This window comes from Orcinus orca, chromosome 11, assembly GCF_937001465.1.
Source record: "Orcinus orca chromosome 11, mOrcOrc1.1, whole genome shotgun sequence".
NCBI lineage: Eukaryota > Metazoa > Chordata > Mammalia > Artiodactyla > Delphinidae > Orcinus > Orcinus orca.
Window position 1 is genome coordinate 10,338,039 of NC_064569.1, and position 21,495 is coordinate 10,359,533.

Genomic DNA, 21,495 nt, shown 5'->3' on the forward strand with positions numbered 1-21,495 from the left:
TCTACCCCACTTGTGCCTGAGCAAATGAAGGCACACAGTCACATAGCTAAGTGGCGAGCAGCTGGGCTCTGGACTCCAGCGGACGCCTGGCCTTGGGATGACATGATTTCTAGGGCCACTCCCGACTCCACTGCTGAGTGAGAGAGGAGTGAGGCAGAGAGGTGGCTGGGATGATCATGCCCGAGGAGCTCAACTGTGGAGCAAGGTCCAGGGGGTTATCACCTGCAGGTCAGAGAGCAAAGTTCTTAACTAGATGACTTCCTCCCAACTGTGAACCTGAGGAGTCTGGCTGGGCGTTCACGGAGCATAATTAAAGGGCCATCCAGCCAGCTCTCCACCACTGAGAGGTCGGGTTCCGAGGGCTCCTGGTGTGTTCCCTTCTTCATCCCCAGCCACCCCCAGGATGGTGCCCAGGGCCAGGCAGGGAAGTAAATCAGAAGTAAATCTGATCATTCCCGACCGTGAGCAGCCTGGGATGCATTTGGTGGGGGAGGAAGAATGGGAGTCTCGTGGGATGATTAGCTAGGATGTCAGTGGGCAGGGCACGGTCCCCCTCCCTGCCCCCCCCAGATGAAAGTGTGGGCAGATAACCTGTGTTTTGCTTGTATCCATGGTAACCAAGTCTCCTTTTTGAAGAGGAGGAATGGGCTTCGGTAAACAGATCTATTTGTGTGACTCCTGTTACTCATTTGAAGCAATGTCACTCCTTTTTCCACTGTGGTCTGTGTGTCTGAGTCACAGGGAGCCTAAACTGGCTCCTCTGAATTGACGGCTCCCTCCCAGCCTCTCTTGACGGACTGCCAGCTTAGCAGGGCGTAGCTTACCAACACATTTTTTTTTTTTTAAGCCAGACTGATTCATAGAAACTCCTTTAAAGCACAGTGAAAAGAAACCACCCATCACACACCCCAGCACACCAGCGCAGGCAACTTATAACCTCGGGAGGCCAGCCCTCCCCTCACTGTGGTCACAAACCTCGAGAAGAGCGGACGCCTGCCACCAGCTCCTGTCACTCTGGGCACCTCGGTCGCTGGACCCTCAGGTAGGACAGCTCCCGACACTGTGGGGAAGCCCAGCGAACTTTCCTTCCTTCCCACTGCTCTCCTCCTTCTGACCTCACCGGAGCTCTGCTTTTTCTTTTTTCCTTTGCTATTTTTCCATGACCCTTTGAAATGAACCCTACGAATTTTTGGCTAAAAGTGGGCCACCGAGACAACTTTTTCCTTAAGGTTCAGTAAAATCTAGTTTGACGGGGGCCCCAGGGGGTCGGGGCCATCGGTGGGGGGTGCTGGGCTGTAATTAGGTCTTGCAGGAACTGGGTTCTTGTTCTGAAAGCGTGATGGGAGCAGGGACTTTGGAACAGCGTATTCCAAAGATTGGTACTAGCTTCCTCGGATACCACTAGCGTATCCTTTATGGGTTTTCTTTATGGAGGAACCACGACGTACCTTTGAAATGACAGGGTGTGCTTGCCCAACGTTGTCAATTCCTGTTTTGATGCGAAGCGCTTCAGGACTTGAACTGTTTCTCTGCGTGCTGGTCTTTTGGGGTGATGGTGGATACAGATCTGCATTTCAGTTTATTTTTGTGGCTACTTTTCCTGCTGTCCTTCGGTATGTTCATTCACTTTTATTTAAGTGTAAATATTTTTTCTTTCCATGGGATAGGAGGAGGGGGTTGGTTTGTTTAAAGAAAACTGTTAGAGGGAGAGAGAGCGAGAGAGAGGAAACGCTTTCTTTCAAGTGGAGTTTGAAATACAACGCAGGACGGGTGCCTTTGGTGAAGTTGGGAGTCTGATGTGGATTCCAGAGCTCTCTCTCTGGCCAGACATGGAGGATGGGGAGAAGCAGGAGGGAAACTGGGTTTGGAGGGGAGGGGAGGGCAGGGCAGGGGAACTTCATCTGTCCCTGTAAAAAAATCGCTTTGTGCTTTCACTTCAGAAACCACCAAATTTTCGTGCTGAGTTGAAAATATGGCATATCAGAAATGTTAAAATCATTTTTTATTTTAGGTGGATGTGGGATTTTTTTTCTGCGGGGAAGGCAGTGATTGTTTTGGAACATTTATCTTCTCACTCTTTCCAAAACACGGCTGTACAAATGCAAACACTCGTGCTAATCATGAAAGGGATCTGGAAAAGGAAGACGAGTGATTTCTATTTGCTTTTTTTTTTTTTAAGGTTAGCATTTTGGTGGAGGTGTGGCCCATTTCGATATAGATACTGGTGTATTTTTTCCCCCAGGTAAACAAGGTGAGGAGAATGACAGGATTCAGCTTGTCTGAGGAAATTAGGCTTTTTCTTTGGAAATGTAGTTCATACGAAGAGAAGATTCAAAAGTAATCAGCCTACGTACCTGGTACAGGGAAGGTGCTTGGTAAGATTGCCCTCAAGGGGATGATTAAGTTAGTGCAAGGGCAACTTTTCAAGATGCAGGGAACTCCCGCCTTTGCTTGAAATGTTGATTATTTCCCAGTTATATGGACGTGGCTTAGGGAAGCCATTATTAAGTTGACGGTAGTGGTATCCTAGGAAGCTAGTTCAAATCTTTTGGTCTGTGCAGGTTAAAACTAATAAGCTAGATTTAACTGGTTAGCAAATAGACAACACTGACAATTCTGGGGGCGTAAACCGTCATCGTGAAATTCATTATTTGTGCGGCATCTCACTTTACGCTGGAGTTTTATAAATGAGCAAGTGCGCTGCGCGTTATTGCCTGGGGTTTGACGTCAATTTAAAGAATGCGGTTCCGATTCCCACCTTCCCCTCTTCCTCCAAGAAGTAGCGAGAGAGTTCCGTGGCTGAGGGAATTTTTGTGGAGTTCAGCTGTGAACCTTTGACAAGACTGAACCGGGAGGGTTGTTTTTCCTCCTGCCCTCAGAGGTGGATCAAATTCCACCCCAGACTCTGAGGACTGGGGCGGGCGTGGAGCGCTGTCTGGAGGGCCGCAGGATGTCCGGTCTGGCGTCCTGGTCCAAGGACCCTCTGGAGTTTACATTGTTTGAGGGTAGGACACTGTCCTGGGAGTTGGCAGAAGGCCATCGAGGACCAACCCAGGGCAGATCACATCCCAGAGCAGATGCTGGCCCCCTCCCAGGAGTACAGGACAGCCTCTAGGAGAGGAAAGACGTCCCCTCCACAGACCGCAGAAAAGACTGTGGCCTTCTCTACTCTTCCTGCTTCTCTCCTCGGCCAGACTTGGCCCATCCAGTTCCCAGGGACATCCAGACTCTGGGGGACCTAGAGAAGGAGCTCCATAGAGGCCACCTGGGGCATGCAGACCCTCTTGGCTTGGACTCGGTGGCTCTGGTCCAGACCCCCTGGGACCAGCGGAGAGAAAGCAGTCAGAGACCTAGAAGGCTTAGAGGTGAAGCAAAATGGCTTTTCTGTAGACTTCTCAGAGCCTGACAGGGAATAGACCCGAAAAATGGCCTCAGAAAAGGGCACAAGGCAAATATAGTTACATTTCATCCTTGATTTTGTGCCCTGAGTTTGGAAGGGATCTTGGAGGTCAACCCATTCATTCTCTACCTGAATGAATGAATTCTCTATTCATTTCTCTGCAGAAATCTTATTTTCACACCACCTTGGATGGATGGGAATCTTACATTTCCCTAAAATTGCCAGCGAAGAGGCTTGGTACCTCAGAAGGTACTGCCGTGCTCTCCCACCTTTGCTGGAGAGCTCTAATTACTAGAGTTTCTTAGATCCAGCAAAACTGGCTTCTCTATAACTCCTATACTTTGTTCCTAGCTCTCCGGTGCTGAAAATACCCATTCTATTTTCATTGTTGTTGATCCATCCAGTGCTCCTTATCCTCTAAACACTTGACACTTATTCAATATTTAATGGATAAAACCTGATGCATCTGTATTATTATTATTACGACCTAAGATTCAGAAAGAACAGGGAGCGTTTTCGAAGCTTTGAAACCGTGAGCATAGTCATCCATGCGCAAGTGATCTGATTCTGAGGTCCTTTATTTTCTAAACACATGTATACGGTTCCTTCTTGAACCGACCACATGTATACACACAGCTGCCTAGCACAAAAGCTCAGAGCCATTTGGGACTCTCAGATATACATACTCAGAGGGACACACCCAGTTACTACCACGAGGTCACGGTTAAATCAATCCAGTGCCAGAAACACAGGCTTCTGACTTGGCCTTCTGGGGCTGGTCCCTTAACTTGGTCCATAGTTCACGCAGCCCACGCCTTTCCACTGTGAACCTCCTGTCCTAGTAAGTACAGGAACAGGCTGCCAATCAACAACACCTCGATCTAATTGCTGGTGGGCAGTCTGGACGTCAATCCCTTGAAAAGTGCTCCTAATCCTTAACTAACGTAGAACTGGAGTTTTCTGACCGTAAGTGTCCCTTTTCCAATACTTTTTCCAGTTCTGCCCAGATGACCCTGGATTTCTATTCAGTAATCAAGGGAGCCCAAATACGCTTCCCGTTAGGAGTTTGCTTGAATTCCCAAAACCCCACTCCCCAAACATGCATGTCTCCAGACCACTGTTTGTAACACTTCAGTTACAAGTCATTTCTCTCAATTTAATTGGGATCCGCTGATACTGAAGCACAAGGATAAAAGTAGAAGCCCTTGGGACTGCTGTGTCTCTCTCCCTTTTTAACAAAACATTTGGGTCAACCTTTCCTTCCCTGCTGTGGAAATGGCATTTCTCCGGAGCTAAAATGGACTCCTCTATTCTCGGGGCCGTTGGCCTTACGCAGATCTGGCAGCTTTCACATTTCCCGAGCCTGGTTCATGAATTCTCTTTTCCAGTGGGGTAATTAAAAGTGAGAACCCGCTGGGCTTGGGTTGAAATCGGTGGCATGAATCCTGATGTAGGTGCAGGATGGCTGAATAGGAGGTCCGAGGGGCCGTCGTCTTGTCCCGACTCTGCTGTGTGACGTGGGCAGGACACTTGTCTTCTCGATGGAGGGAACTGAGCTTGGTGGTCTCCACGGCCCCTTGTGGCTCTGAGACCCTGTTGTTCTAAGATCCTACCATTCTTGTCGTGAGGAGTCCCTCGGCTCACGCTAACAGCAAGCTTAATCCGTAAACACTGGTAGGAAAGTGAAATGAAGCCACGTGTTGCATGGGAACAGGCATCTCACGGAGGACGGAGGACCCAGGCGGTCTCCCTCGCTTCATACGCTCAGAGATCCCTTAGGGACCGGGTCCGCGGGCTTCACCGTCGGGTAGCAGTGAGCATTCAGCCAGGTCTGGGAAGAAAGGTAAGAGGTTTGATTTGTGAAACCCGAGGAGCACCCGCTCAGATAAGCAGGGCCAGGCTAGCCAAGCCTTGTGGGGATATTGACAACAGCAAGGGATCTGCCAGGAGCCAGACCACGCTCGGGGAAATGTGACGAGCTGGTCTTGTTGGGAAAGGAGCCCCACCTTCTTGTCAGGGAGGGTGCGGCCGCAAAGGTGTGCATGAGAGCTGATGGAGAGCGGACGTTGACGAGGAAAGGGGCGGCGCCAGGAGGAAGGGGGCGGGGAGCAAGGGGACCGCGCGGGTTTCCTTAGGCCTGTGTGTGGGGGGAGGAGGGGGGCAGATGGAAAGGCCTAGAAGAGGGAGAAAGTGGAAAGAGGAAGCCAGGGAGAAGGAACAAGGCAGAAGTGTGAAGATGCTGCACTCTTGACTCCCTCCCTCAATGCCTCGAGACAGTCCTTAGGGCCAAGTATTCCTTCTTTGTCTCCCCCGCCGTGAATAATCTTCTGTTGCTCGTGGACGCAACATTTGAGTTTCCATCGAATATCTGTGCCAACAGGGCGGGGATCTTCCCCGGGGACGTTTCTTCCCTTTTCAGAAGGGTCATATCAGGGCTGACAGCAGATCGAAGTCCTGGGTACTTTGATGTCTTCTTTGAAATAATCAAAGACCCTGCCTAGGAGGCTAGGTGCGGGGAGCTGGGGAGAGGTTTCCGCTCCTGAAACCAGGGGTCGGACCAGCCAGGTGGGTCCACACTTATTTCAGAGAAAGGGTTGTGAAGCGGAGACCTCGTGCTTCCCTTTGCCTGCCATGCTTCGCTGGGGAGGGGGGCTTGTGCTGTAGGTGGGAGCCAGGATGGAAGGTTTGAAGCTCGTCTGAGGTAGGCAGTGGCAGAGGGGCAAGGAGGGGCGGAGTCGGGTTTGGCCGGGGCAGGCTCAGCTGGTGGCCCCTCTCAGCAATCTAATGGGAAGAAGCAGCGTCCTTCCAAAGGCCCTTCGTTTCTTCCAATGACGCTCTTTCGAGGGGCTTTGCTGACCCTCTGATTAACTAGGAGGCGGTGGGAGGAACAGAGCGAAGGGGAGATCCGGTAGAAGTTCTAGAACTTCTGCCCCGACGTAGGAGAGAAAAGCTCGTGCTGCGGTGGAGAAGGCCTGACCTGGAAGATGCCAGGGGGTGGGCTTCATCCTGACGCTGCCTTCACTCTGGAGACCAGCTTTTCCTCGTCTGTCGAGGAACTGGACTGAATAACCTCGGCCCTGCTAAGCCACTAAACAGCCAGTTGCCCTTAGAAAGAGCAACAAGCCCGCAGCCCACCCCAGGCACTGCGGCGGCCCTGCTGCACCTGCATCCGTCTGGCCCTGCCACCTCCCAGGCTGTGGCCCCGCTGGTGCAAGCCTGTTACTGCCACCTACTGTCGGACCGCCCCCCTGCCAAGGGCCCCTGGGGCCGGGCCACACCTTGACTTTCTTCCCAAACCCTAGTTATTATCTTGGCAACCTCTCCCTCCCTCGGAGACATTCTGGCCACCAGAACACTCCTCTTTTGTTAGGAGCAGAAGACAAGGAAGCTTCCTTCCTCGCCCAGGGGACGTTGCCCAATGGCCTGACCAGCTGCGGGCCGGGGCCGGGGACACGGGCTGGGCCCGTCCTCGCTGCCCAGATCTGGCCTGAGCCTTGGCAGATGTCCCCCAGATCTAACCACTCCGCGACACAAAAGAGGACCAGGGGAAACCAGAGAGAGAGGTTATTCTCTTTGGGGACGTTTGGAAAGACAAACTTCATGTTGCTTGTTTGCTTCTAGCAGAGTCGCTGGCCCTCAATTTCTGCCCGAGAAGCTTCAAGCCCGTTTCGCTGGGCCGAGCTTCTCATTTTCCATAAAGGAACACAAAGAATAACCAACAACTGTACAGCCTTTGCTCTGTGTCAGGCAGGAGCCCTTCAGTCCTCACACTAAGGCTATGAGGTCTGCAGATCACAGTTAAAACGGGCTGGAGTTTCAACGTGCTTGAAATAGCTTCCAATTTTATATGTCAACTATACCTCATTAACACTGAATTTTTTTTTTTTTAAAGTGGTGCATCAGGAGTTGAACCTGGAATCTGTGCTCTTTTTGCTGCGCAATACTGTGTCTCTCTAGGAGCTACTGTCCAGAGAGGGTATGTTATTTTCCCAAAGTTAGCAGTTAGTCGGAGGCAGAATTTTTAGGAGAATCTGGTTTTCAAATAGGTGCTCTTTTTTCTTTCTTTCTCTTTTTGTTCCCCTTCAATAGCATCCTCCTACCCCCACCCCCAGTTCCTCATCACTAACTACGGGAGAATCACGCTAGTCGACAGCAGCGCCGGAAAAACATCACCTTTTCTATAATAAACCCCGTTCATGAGAGCCCACATTTGGGAGGTGCAGTCCCCTTACCCGCAGGACTGTGAAAAAATAGTTGTTTTCTTTGGCGCACGTAGATTCCTGCTACTTGACCGCTCATGTTTCTCCTGGTCATAAAAACTGCCCCGTGCACTTGAAAACATCAGACCCTGGAATGATGTGTATGTAGTGAGGTACAGCTTGAAATTCTTTCCTTCCACACCAAACATCAGACACGCAGAAGCAGGAGGAAATAGCCCTTCAGGATTCTTCTTCTCCACATGTTTCCCACGGAGAAATGAATGCCCCCCTCTCCCACCCCTACATAAAAACAATATTTAGAATGGAAAAGTACACTTGACATAAAACAACAAGAACAATGGTCAGAAAAGCTCATCCAAGGTCTCATCCACTCAGCCCTGCCTTTAATCCCAGCCTTTTCCTCCTCCGGATACATCCTCTACGGCTGCTCCCCAAAGAGAGTATTTCCTTTTCTGCTGGACATTCATTTTGCCAACCCAAATGATCCTCAGTGGGAAAGAAACATATCAAAATAAACCAACAAAAGCAAAATGATCCTGATGTGTAGAGGACAGAAAGGCATTCGTGCTACCGCCCTGTACAGTGTCCCCAGGAGAAGCACAGACACAGTTTGGGGTATGCCACGAAGGAAGATGGGCAGATGTGGGCTGACTCATGGAGATCGTACGACCAGGAGTGGCTTTGCCTTTCATCTGGAGAAAGCACGGTGTCTTGGTCTGAGAAAGCGTTCTTCAAAGTCTGCAGGTACCCAGAAAGAGATGGGGATTTCACTGACAGCATCAATCAATGAAAAGACGGAGTGTGTCCAGCAGTTGGGTCATCTCAGGACAGTGTTATGACTTAGTGAGATTTGGGGATCTCAGGTGACGTCCTCTGGCTAATTCTCTGATAACCTGGCAGTTCTGCTGGAAAAGTGACCACTTTAGAAAAATGCTAACAAGGAAGCCTTAGACAAAGGGCAGAAGTAAGATCAAGGTAGTCATTGTCAAGAGCAGCCTCTGATGTGTTGTCAGGACCTTTCTAACGGAAGGGGGTCTTGGTAAGTAGTGAGCTCCCCATGACTGGAGGAGTTTAAGCATGATTTAGGTAGTTCCTTGATGTAGATTTATAGATGAGTTTCATGCATTGGGGAGGAATTTTAAAGCCCCCTTTCAGTCAGAGATTCTGTAATTTAAAGAGGTAGATAAGGAAGTTAAATACACAAAATAGTATTTAGAAGTTTAAGATATTTTCTTTGCATTTACTTGTTTCTTCTTGAATAAAAGGGAACAAACACACATATAACCTTGAATATTCAAATGTCAAAGCTACTCGGAGGACTTCCCTGGTGGCGCAGTGGTTAATAATCCACCTGCCAATGCAGGGGACACAGGTTCGAGCCCTGGTCCGGGAAGATCCCACATGCCGTGGAGCAACTAAAGCCGTGTGCCACAACTACTGAGCCTGCGCTCTAGAGCCCGCGCGCTACAACTACTGAGCCCGCATGCCACAACTACTGAAGCCCAAGTGCCTAGAACCTGTGCTCCGCAACAAGAGAAGCCACTGCAATGAGAAGCCCGCGCACCACAACGAAGAGTAGCCCCTGCTCGCCACAACTAGAGAAAGCCTGCACACAGCAACGAAGACCCAATGCAGCCAAAAAATAAATAAGAATTAAAAAAAAAAATACTCAGGAAATATTCACAGAGTTTGCCTGTAGTAAGATGTTCAATACATAGTTACAGTAATATATAAATAATTTCTAAAACTAACACAGGACTAAAGTTCACCTATATAAAAAAGGGGGAAACATTTTCTCTGGAGAATTCTGTTGTTTTTCTATGAAGACTTCAGTTACTTTGACATTGATTGTTTTTCCACAGAAAAGAAAATATTGCCTTCCTTGATTCATTTATTTTCTCGCTGAACAGATACTTTGTACCTGTCATAGACAAGCTTCTCCTTTCAGGAACTTAGAATCTTAGGGGTGGGGGAGTGAAACATTTCCACAAATAATTCTGTTACTAGGCGGGTTGCCACCAGTGATTTTAACAACAGGAGGAAAATGACTACTTCTGTTTGGGTTTAAAATTCCTCGGGTTCCCAGGGCCAGCGTGAGGTGTTTGGATCCTCTTTCCTGATTGGTGGTGGGGTGGTGGTGTGTTTGGAAGATTTGAGAAGATGAGTGACTTGGTCGGATAACCCAGTGACACAGAGCATATACTTAAGAGGGAGGAGTTCAGAGAGAGGATCGCGGGAGAGGCTGATGGTCCTGAGCTAGACAGTGACAGTGGGAGTGGAAAGTACAGATGCATGGGAGATAAATATTGGAGGAAAAATGCATGACCTGACTGTGTTATTTTCAGCAATGAAACTGGGATGATGAGGACACGGGAGGGGAAGGGGAAGCTGGGACAAAGTGAGAGAGTGGCATGGACATGTATACAGTACCAAACGTAAAATAGACAGCTAGTGGGAAGCAGCCGCATAGCACAGGGAGACCAGCTCGGTGCTTTGTGACCACCTAGAGGGGTGAGATAGGGAGGGTGGGAGGGAGACACAAGAGGCAGGAGATATGGGGATATATGTATATGTATAGCTGATTTACTTTGTTATACAGCAGAAACTAACACACCATTGTAAGGCAATTATACTCCAATAAAGATGTTAAAAAAACAAACAAACTGGGATGAGAGGAAGGAGTGATGGGGAGGGACTTTGGCATCTGGTCATTGTTGCTCCTGTCTCCCCGGAAAAGCCTGGGCTGTCTTCAGCTGCCAGGGAAATGACTAAACTGTCTTTGGCTGGCCAGCCCGATCCACAGGCTTCTCAGAAAGCTACCCTGTGCCATCTGGGAGAGGATGCCTCCACTCTGCCTTTGTCTGTGAGACTCTCACACACTCCTAGTGAATCACAGACATTTGAGCTCTGTGGGACACCCCCCCCCCATTGCTCACACAACCCCCAGATCCCTGTTTCTGATTATGTGACACCTCCAGTCTCTGGCAAGTCCTTCAGTGACTCAAGCCGAGGATTTCCATCACTGCCTTTGCTGGAGAAGTGGGTTTGGGGGGCTCTATTCTGTTGTATTGCTCCCAATTATTGTTCCTTAGACCACCCTCAAGCGTTGCTTCCCCTAGACTCTGGTCGCTGCTCAATAAACTCACAGACTCCGGGGCAGAAAGAAAGTGATCTGCCCCCTAGCTTAGCAATCACGGGGCCAAATTACTAACATCTCAATTGTCTGTTTAGAAGTCAATGATTCTCAAAGTCTCTGCAGTATGAGTTACCCATCAGAAAAGGAAAGGTGTCCACAGAGGCCTGATTCATTTCTCCTGGTCAGAACGCCCTAAAAGTGTCAGGCTACCCGAAAAAGACAAAGAGAAAGGCCGTCTCAGGGATATGTTCCTTTGATTCTTTCTTTTTTGGGGGGGCGGGGTTGGGTATAAGAGGGAGGCAAGAAACCAATAAAGGTTTAAGTGGGCGGAGCCAACTAGAGAGGGCGGTTATCTTTCTCCCTAACATGAGTTAGTGATTTACAGCTCCAGTCACCAGCAGCCGTAATCGTCAGGCTCATTTTCACTAACTGTAATAAATGTCCTATTAGCAAAGAACTTCATCCAGATCTAGAATGGTCAGTGGTTGTGAGGCTTGTATCGGGGACAGGAGTGTAAAGAGACCACCGCCCTAGTGTGGTCTGGGCGATGCGGGGAGAACAGGGGAAGCATGGTCAGAAACAAAGATGGCGGTGGTGGCAAAGGAACCGGCGGGCCTGTCCCTTAGGGCAGAAAGAACAGTAAAGGAATAAAGAGAGCCTGTGTGTGGCTCTAAGTCGCTAACCTCCATTTCTCTTAATGATCACTTCTCTCTAGAGGCAGCATTCATGCCTCCCCTACTTTTCTCAGTTTCCCACCCAGCCCCGCGGAGCCCTGACCACCCCTGTCTCCAAGCTTGTTGGGTAAATGAGGGTAAAGGGGGCGATCCTACTCTGCTTCCAGTGGTGGGCACCCCACATAGAACAGTCAGTGGACATCCTATCCCTTGAGAATGCAGTGGATTCACTAGCTCTGGTGGCCTGGGTCCAACTCCAAGAACCACAGATCACGTTGTTAGGGAAGTCCCAGCAACCACGGGACAAACTTTGGGACGTTCCCGAGCACCGATGCTCTGTTGGGAGGAAGGTGTGGCGCCCAGCTCTTTAGAACCGCCATGCCGTTATCCTCTGCTGCCTGGTTTGAGCTGCCCGGCTATGACTAGGGGTCTACTTTCCGTTGGTGCGTGCCATCCGTAGCATTTTGGAGAGGTCGGAGAGAGAACTCAGTTATTGTTTTAGTGAAACATACTGCCACAAAAGAAAGTTGTAGCAGCCAATACTTCCAAAGATATAAATGCTCAGAAATGGTCTCTTTTCAGCGCTTTTATCTGAAGCAAGATATACACAAGGCCAGGGAATGAGGGTCTCAGAAATCTTCCCTGCCTGTGAAGGGTCGGTGGACCCCGTGGGAGCATGGGGTCTTCTTTGATTTCTACCCAAACTGCTCTAAAACTTGATAGGTCCCCACTCATCTGCTGGGGGGCCTCTAGTATAGGGACTGAGTACCTAGGGATGACGCAGGCCAGGCATTTAAGAAGACAGTTCATTCTGTTTCCAAATGTGTTGGGGAGAGCCATTGAAATTAAAGGAGGCCCCTCTAAGCTGACAATGGATGATACTAATAAAAACCTGACAAATTCGGGGCAATGAAAAACGGAGACGTTACTATATGTGTTATGCAGCAGCTCCTACTTCCGGCTGGACACAGCAGCCAACAGTGGAGAGCATTGTGTGTTCCGCGCACTACAAACACTTGCTAATCCAAGACATTTTGCTCCTTTCTTTGGTGAAAAGATGTGGCATGATTACAGAAATCTAAATACCCTGAAAGAGAGTCGCTTCCTTGCTCGATTCCGCCACTCACTCCTGCCTGCACCCTGCAGGGGAATAATGGTCAGGGGGGACTGTGGGTTAGATCAGAAGTGAGAGCCATTGGCCAGGAACTCGCGTGCCCAGGGGGTGCAGTGGACCAGCCACGGTGAAGGTGCAGGGTAATTGGAAGGCAATTATGTTCAAGTCATTAAAATGGACAGTGTGAGCCGGGGAGAAAGGAATCAGACTCAAATTTGGAGGGTTACAGACCAATCCAAGGAGACGGAAAACACTGCTGGATCCCCAACAGCATGTAAGGGAGGACACTCAGAACATTTTCCTCGACCTCATTTAAGAGGCATCACTTGGTGTGTTATATTCTGTCTTTGGTCCCTCAACCCCTATTAGGAGGAGGGTGTTTGTAAATTGGAAGCAAAGGAATAAAAAAGTCATTTGTAGAGCCCAAGGAGGATTAAACATGACTTGTTATATAATATTTTTTTAAATAAATTTATTTATTTTAATTTTTGGCTGCATTGGGTCTTCGTTGCTGCGCGTGGGCTTCCTCTAGTTGTGGCGAGCTGGGGCTACTCTTCGTTGCGGTGTGTGGGCTTCTCATTGAGGTGGCTTCTCTTGTTGCGGAGCATGGGCTCTGGGTGCATGGGCTTCAGTATTTGTGGCACAAGGGCTCAGTAGTTGTGGCCCACAGCCTCTAGAGCGCAGGCTCAGTAGTTGTGGCGCACGGGCTTAGTTGCTCCGCGGCGTGTGGGATCTTCCCGGACCAGGGATCGAACATGCACCCCCTGCACTGGCGGGTGGATTCTTAACCACTGTGCCAGAAAGGAAGCCCACGTTATATAATATTTTAATTCCCTGCATTCAGAGAATTAATTCATGCCTGTTCCTTTCTCCATGAGGGGTGAGCTCAGGATCTAGTGATGGTGTGAATCTTGGGGGTGCCGGGAGGATGGGTAGCACAGGGCGGAGAAGAGTGAGGATTCTCCTCCTCATCTCTAAGGGGGTGTTCCTAGTGGTCCTCCCACACAAGGGGCAAGGATTAGGCACAAAGACAATTTCTCAGAGGACCTAAATGATTTTATACACACTGCCTTGTGAACTGGATAGCAGATATCCTATTACTGGCACTTAACATGGGGCAGCCTGGTGACGGATGGACTGGGTTGGTTTGGTGCCGGCTACTCAGTTTCATATAATAATAATAATAGTAATACTAATAATCACAACGAAAGCGACCCCATTAGTATCTGCCACGTGCCAGGCGCTGTGCTGGAAGTTCTCCATATATGATCCAATGTACCCCTCGCATTTCCCTGTATGAGTAGCATTGCAACCCTCACTTTACATAGGAGGAAACTGAGACTGGAAGGTCAAACAACTTTATACGATTCTAACTCAACCTCGGTCTAATTCAAAAACCTCTTTTCACTGTGCATTAAAGTCAAGCAGAGAGTTGAGGAAGTGTGCAAGGACCTGAGAAAAGCAAAAATGCATTTGAATGTGTGGGGAGGTTATTAATAGCAGGCACAAAAGCTCCAAGCTCTCCCCTGAAGCCGCAGGATAAACTTCATCATTTTGGTCGTTCACAGTTCCACTGGACACGTTTCTACAAAAAGAATCTAGGTGGCAGGAGGTGCTCGGATGGGGAAGGAGGGCGCGGGGTGGGGGTTGGAATGGGTCGGGTGGGCAGTGGGGGCCAGTGTCTGCCTCTCATTCCTAGCCTGTCAAGAGCAAGGCCCCTGGGGTTCCGTAGGTCATTCTAGACTTTGAGTGCCTGATGAGGAAAGGGAGAGGAGATCGAAAACATCAGAAGTGTTGGAATGATTGTATCCGTGCTTTCCAGTAAATACCCGGTCCGATGTGAAAGGGGCTCAAGCACACTCAAAGCTTCAATTAAATGAGGTGGAGGGAGAGAGCGAGAAGCGGGGCACAGTTACTGGATGTGCACCGCCAGCTCCTCCCTGAGGGGGGACAGCCACACATCCACCCCGCCTAGGGTGTGAATAACCCGAGCCCTTTCCTTCTGAAGTTCCCGAGCCGAGCGGCGCCGCCTCTGAACTGTCTCGGGCGTGAGTGACAAAGCACTCCTGTAGCTGACATTAATCAGAACAGCTGCCCTCTCAGGCATCCTTCACACTTCCTTTATTTTCTAGGTTTGATGACCCATGGGTTCCTGTCTTCTATTCTGCTGAGATTACGGCTGAACGCTTTTGTTTACCCATGCACTTTCTTAATCTCTATGAGTTCCCCATGCCCCCACCCACCGTGTGACGGATGCCTTTGCCCATCTGCTCTACTGAGTCCTGAAGGATTGGCATGTGGGTAAATGTCAAGCACAAGTCAAAGGCACATTTGGTCTCTCAAGCTGCATCCAGCCCCGAGAACCGTCATATTGAATCATAGGAAATAGAACCCTATGCCCCCAGGTCAATAACAGAGTCCCTACCATGACACAGCCCAAACGCCCCGGTGCAGTAATACCAGTCTAAAATGTTCCATTGGTAGATGATCAGACCATTAAACTGCAATTAGGTAGTTATAATTATTGAATATTGAACAGCATTATTATAATAGAAGATGTGGCTCTCACGTTTTATATCTCATCTGGGATCAAGTTAGTAGCCCATTCAGTCTCTGGGCATTGAGTAATAGCTGCTGGTCTGAGGAAAATTCGATTAAAATTGCTGGGTGAGCAGTTTGATAGAAGCGTGGACACTTCCCTAGTGGAAAATAGAAATTTATGTGACATTGTTGCACAGACACCTGGAAATTACAGCTGTGAAAGCCCTTTTAAAAACCAAAGTCCTACTTTTGGCCTCTAAAACACAAACAAAATAAAATGATAACAGTTACCATAAAATTTTCTTGTTTTGAAACAGGCTGTATCAGAAGGATGAGTACATAAATACCTGAGAGGCAGAATTCTGTTTCTGTTTAGGTCTATTTAAATAGACGAATAGGTACTTGCGGGAACTGGGCTAACTAGTTGTTTGCAGGAATTTATGATGAAATCTTGATGGTTTTTGCTGCAGCTCTTCCTGATTTTAGCAGCTAGCCCACCCAGGTGGGAAAGCTGAATTACTGTGTTGAATCTGACAGTAACCTGCCCTTTCCCTTTCTTGTTCTCCTTTCTTTTCAGAACTCTCTTCACTCCCCAGCCATCAAAAGCCAAGATGTTGGTGTTACTGGCCAGTATCTTTGTGGCCCACATCGCCACCGTCATCATGTTATTTGTTTCCACCATTGCCAATGTGAGTTGTGTTCTTCTGTTCATTCATTCATTTGGAAGTTATTTGCATATTTACATAAAGTGCTACAAAGGACGTTTAAGCCATAATTCCTGCCCTTTGTGAATTTACAGTTTAGTCATGGAAAAAAATAAACAAATACTTGCACTTCAGACAGCTAAGTAACAAGTGTCTACATGAGTGATCCCGCCAGTCTGGAGAACACAGCGAGGCTTCTCAGTGCAGGTGGAGCTTGGAGGACGGGTAAATGGGTGGGGTTTCTCTCTGCTAAAGATGCAGAGAGAAAGGAGCATGGGACGCCTTCTAGGTGTGCGGGTCAAGGAGCCCAGCAGGGAGGGACAGGCTTTGTTCAGGGCATAATGAGGACACCTGCGTGGCAGGGCAGAACTTCCCTTCCTTCTGGGGACCTTGATTAGAAGGGAGTGAGATCATAAGACACTTCGGTGGCCCGACCGCCAGATTCAAGATCTGGGCAGAGAGTAGCATGTGAGAGTGGAATTTTGCAAGATTAACCCGATTCCCCTGAACTAACTCAAACAAAACAACCTAAAAATATGGAGGTAGCAACAGGCTCTTCTCTCTGAACCTTGGGCTACTCTGACCTCTAGTGGTAGTTTGCAGGGTCCATTGTGCTTTTCTCAGAAAAAAACAAGACAGCTCCTCGGACCCCAAAACCAAGGCCATCCATCACTAGACAGACAAAAAGGGTTCCAGAACCTGTTCAGGTCCCTGTTACAGTTGAAGGATAAATGGGTTTTCAAGTTCAGAGTTTTGCCAACATCGGTGGGTATAATTATAGGCAAGGCTAATTGAAGCACCACTGTGATAAGCTAGAACGCTCACCCACGTGGCCTCCCCCAGACTCTAATTTAGCCGTTCTGTATGCTGCCCTTCACGTCTCTCAGGATAACAGGTCCGATAAACAACTTCAAACTGTATTAGTGGATGCTGAGTGCTGAATATCTGAATTATCAGCTTCTGATACGGGGCTGGACACAGAGTTGTTTATTAAATCAAGAGCAGGCAGGTGATTTGGCATCCTGGCCCTGCTTTTCCAATAACTTGCATTTTAACAGACGCTCTGTGTAGACAGGGCTGGGTGTTTGTTTTCCATCCCAGAAGGATAAGTGTTTTGCTGGCACTGTGGTGAGCCTCGGGGAACACATTTTGGTCATTCTTCTACTTTCAGCTGCTGCCACAGGAAGGCTGTGGCTAGACTATGTTATTATGGAATTACTTTGCATGTTGTGACGATCAAGGTTTATCTTTCTGTTTAGATGAACGTGGCTTATTGATCACTCAGCTATTTTCTCCGTTGCCCTTTATGTTTCTTACTTTTTTCCAGTTGAACATTTTTCCTTAACTTTTTTTCCCCTCTAGCCAGGCCCTTCCATGAAACGATCTTGGTGGGGTGTAGGAATTGTGCCTCCTTAAAACCAATTTCCTCACGCAGGGTTTCCATTTCTTAGAGCCTTAGAATTTTAAATCGCGATGGTTGAATTACTTCTTTTCTTTTCTTTTTTTAAGTGATGAGGGATGTGAGGCCCAGAGAATGAGGTGACTTTTCCTTGGTCACACGTTCTTCTCTCTCTTTTTTCTTGGGACCTTTGTGACTTCAGTTTTAGTGAGACCTTATTTCCACCAAGAGATGGAAATAAACCATGTTTTTGGCTAAATATGGAGTCTTGGTTAAGATTTGGTCCTGACACAAGGTGATCTGTTGTTTCCTTTTCTTTCAAAGCAGGGGGTTAGTTTTTAAACAACTTTTTATTTCTTTTTAAAATTTATTTCAAAAAATTTTTACTGGAGTCTAGTTGATTTCCAATGTTGTGTTAGTTTCAGGTGTACAGCAAAGTGAATCAGTTATACATATACACATATCCACTCTTTTTTAGATTCTTTTTCTGTATAGGTCATTACAGAGTACTGAGAAGAGTTCCTTTATTTCTTTTTGATTTCAGGCCTGGATGGTTTCAGATGTTGGAAAAATATCAGTAGGTCTTTGGAAAAACTGTACTTCCGCTGACTGCAGCCACAACCTGTTATACGGCAGTGAAGGTGCGTACAAAGATATTGTACTCAGTGCTGACAGTTGGTGCGCTCAGGGAAATGGCCAGTCCCTCGGGGACTGGGTAGCCTAACACCCTCACCCCCCCCCACCCTGTGTCCACAGATGCCCTCAAGGCAGTGCAGGCCTTCATGATTCTGTCCATCATCTTCTCCGTCATCTCCCTCGTGGTCTTCGTGTTCCAGCTGTTCACCATGGAGAAAGGCAACCGCTTCTTCTTCTCAGGGGCCACCATGCTGGTGTGCTGTGAGTATCAGCTTACCCAGAAAAAGCTTTTCCCGTAGATCTTACCACGGGTGCTCCCGGCAGCTTGAACAGCTGAGCACGTGGGGCAGTGAAACCGCCTTGTACGATTTGTGCTTTCTGGGAGAACCCCTGATAGCTGCTTGGAATAAGAACCCTCGTAGGCGTCACTGTTTAAACCTGGGCTCCCGGGCAGCTACTAAGTGGCTGGAGTCCGTCCATCAGTAGCACTTGTATACAGGACCCTTGAAGGGGGCAGGGATGTGGGATTCCTTAGAGAGATGAAGCCACTGCCAGAATGCCTGCAATGATAGCCATTCCCACTCTCCTGTCGTTCTTCCCCCACACACGCAGTTTGGTGGAAGGCGTGTTCTTCTGCATGCCTCAGGCAGCCTGCCCTTGTGTGCTGGGGTCCAGATGGGAAGGCTGAGGGGTGGACCCGAGATGCTGTGTTTCATCCACACAAACCAGTGCGGATGTGAGAACCTGAGCACCTCTGATTTGCCAACACAGCCATCAAGCTTGGTTTGGGGCAAATTGACAGAACTACCGTTGGGGGTCCAATTTCAGATTTCATTTTCCCATCGCCCATGAGGGAAATAGGCTCTTCCTAAAATTATAAAATCTTTTTCTTGGTTTTCATGTTAAGAAATCAAACCAACAGCTAATCGTTGTTTTTCGCCTGCAGGGCTGTGCATCTTGGTGGGGGCCTCCACCTACACGCATCACTATGCCAATAACTTGAAAGACTGGTACCCGGAGAGTCACCACGGCTACTCCTTCATCCTGACCTGGATCTGCTTCTGCTTCAGCTTCATCATCGGCATTCTCTATCTGGTCCTGAGAAAGAAATAAGGCTGAACACGTTATTGGGGATCTGGGGGGTGGGGGTGGGGAGGAGGGAGTCCTTGAATCTGGGAGAGGAGTGGACGTTGCTAAGCAGGAAAACCCAAGAGAGGGAATTGGGGGGAGGGGAAGGCAGGGGGGAGGGGCTGAAACCCAAACATGACTGAGAGGGTCCCGTACTGTCCAGCCCCTGCCCTGGGAGAAAGCTGTGGGCTGGGATGGATGCTTCCTGGATGAAGGCCAGAGGGCCTCCCTCCAGCCTCCAGCTGTTATCAGTTACATACACTGCCTGGGGCCCCAGCAGCTGCCACATTGCTGACTCTACTTCCGAGGGTGAATTCAGTCTTCAGACCTACTGCACCTAGTTAATATAGCGGTACAAGTTCCGGCAAGGGCAGACACTGTTCTTGTGCGGAATACGCCAGGCTTGGAAGCCATCCTGCCCTTCTGACCCAAAGCAAAACAGTACCATCTGAAGGGCCCTGAGGGAGGACTTTGGCCAGTGAGCCATTATCCCTCCTTGGAACAGAGATTTAGCTCTGTGGTATCTGTGACAAAATGGGAGGAAGAGAGAGAGTGATTAAGGCTAAGTTGGTGTGTTAGCTAAACTGAGAAAGAGAACTTTTCACAATGGAAGGCCTGGGGCGTGGTCAGAACCCAGACTAGACCTCACACAGCTGTCCCTCGTGGAGACCTCTTGCTACAGACTTTGCTTGGCCTCTCCTTTAAAGCCAAGGCAGCTCTCTGGAGTTTCTGCAAAGCCACTAACGACCAATTCAGTGGTGGACGCACCACACAAATTATGGGAAAAAGGGACAATCTTATAGCAGGGTTATGTTAGAGTTATGTTATTAGGAACCTCTCTCCATGCAATCAATGTCTGTTTTAAGTACGTAACGTGAGAGAGAAGGACAAAGACCCGTGCAACACAATCTGTTACTCTCCCTCTAAATTATACACTTTTGAGGAAGTTTTATCTAATTAGCCACATTGGGGATCAGGGCTCCTAGGCTCAGAGACAGCTCTAGCTTTGACATGAGCTGGTGGGGTTGCCTTTCAGAGGTCCTGCCTATCCCACAACACAGGTGAGGCAAGGCAATTCTGGAAACTTCTTAAAATACACACAAACCAAAACCAAACAACAAATCCTTGGATGAAAGGTGCTATATTATTGTCAAGTATTAAGCATACTAGATTTCAGTCACAATAAGAACAGAGTGTCTGTGCTTCCAGGAAAATAAGAAAATTTCCGTGAGAGAAATAAAAATATAGGTGATGGGCAGATATTTTCTTTAAGGAAAAAAAAACCCTAAAAACTCTTGTGGTACCCAGTCCGGTGGTAATTGAGCTTGTCTGCTGCCACAAGAGTGTTTCTATATAGGACTTAGAAGTATGGTATTAGTGTGGTGTTCCTGGTTAAGCAGGCATCGCTCTGGCCTGGCGCAGCTATTTTAAGCCATCTCAGATTCTGGCTAAAGGGTATTTTTTTGGTGGAAGACATTTCCTTTACCAATCTGAGAATATCTACCCTAGGGAGAATCTGAGACATCTTGCCTACTTTTCATCTTCTAGCTCCCTCTTCATCCCGTTTCTTATATGCGTTTCCTTTTGGGGAGCTATTATGCCACAGTTGCTGGTATTTATGTAAAAGGACTATTACTAAGCATATTTCTCTGTGTTCATTCTGGTTAGGGGAATGTTGAGAGCTGGCCACCAACTTATCTGGGCTGTTGGGTAAATTGGTTGGCAAGCAAAAACTGTGGGATAGTGAACTTTTAAATTATGATTTAATGATCACATGATTTTAGAAGGCTGTCTTGAGTGCAGAAGCAGATTTACATATCAGATACAGCCAAAAGAGATACTAGCATTGTGTTAAAAAGTCAAACTGTGACTGGAGTGAACCATGTATTCCCTTGTCTTTTACTTTGTTTCTGTGCCATTTATGTCTCATGTAATTTGCATTACGTTGGTGGGTTGTTCTAGTACTGTATTTGGCTTCTTCTTTAATAGATTGGTATTTCATATACTATAATTGTAAATATTTTGATACAAATGTTTATAACTCTAGGCATATAAAAACAGATTCTGATTCCCTTTACCGTGTGAATGTTTTCTTTCAAAAAAGGTAGGAAAAATATGGATGATAATGACATTTATTCCTAATTAAGTTGTCAATCAGTTCGATTTGGACAAGTTGGCGTTTATCAGAGACATTAAGCTACTTTCAGGAACTGAAAGTATAGTTTTATCTTGCTTTAATTAAACCTCTTAAGCAAAAAATGGAACCTTATAAGCTAATGCATTAGAGAGAGGTTATTATCTTGAATCAGAATGGGTTATGACATTAACAAATGAGATGCTTGTACATTTTCTTTGAAGTAGCGAACTCCTGTAACGTGTCTTCAACATATAAAGCAATTCACGATGGTATGCGTCACACACATTTGCGGGAACCCATTCATTGCATTACCTGGGGCGTAATCTGTACGGACTCTATGAGAGAAGGAAAGATTTGCGGCTTTCTGGGTGCAGTAAGGACCAGAACGAAGAGTGGAAAGCAGGGT

The 21,495-nt window shown here is 47.8% G+C and overlaps 1 protein-coding gene across 2 annotated transcripts; it reads left to right on the top strand.

Annotated features, from left to right (window-relative positions):
* Positions 1 to 883: 883 nt before the first annotated feature.
* EMP1 (epithelial membrane protein 1) lies at positions 884 to 21,025 on the top strand. Of its 2 annotated transcripts, none has more exons than XM_004281129.3 (5): positions 884 to 1,042; positions 15,663 to 15,774; positions 17,733 to 17,829; positions 17,945 to 18,085; positions 18,771 to 21,025. In XM_004281129.3, exons 2-5 carry the CDS (start codon positions 15,697 to 15,699, stop codon positions 18,935 to 18,937), a joined length of 483 nt encoding a protein of 160 aa, XP_004281177.1. In that variant the 5' UTR covers positions 884 to 1,042; positions 15,663 to 15,696; the 3' UTR covers positions 18,938 to 21,025. The 2 variants fall into 2 exon arrangements, with proteins under 2 accessions (XP_004281177.1, XP_049551033.1); XM_049695076.1 differs by lacking the exon at positions 884 to 1,042 and adding an exon at positions 7,356 to 7,376.
* The last annotated feature ends 470 nt before the right edge of the window (positions 21,026 to 21,495 follow it).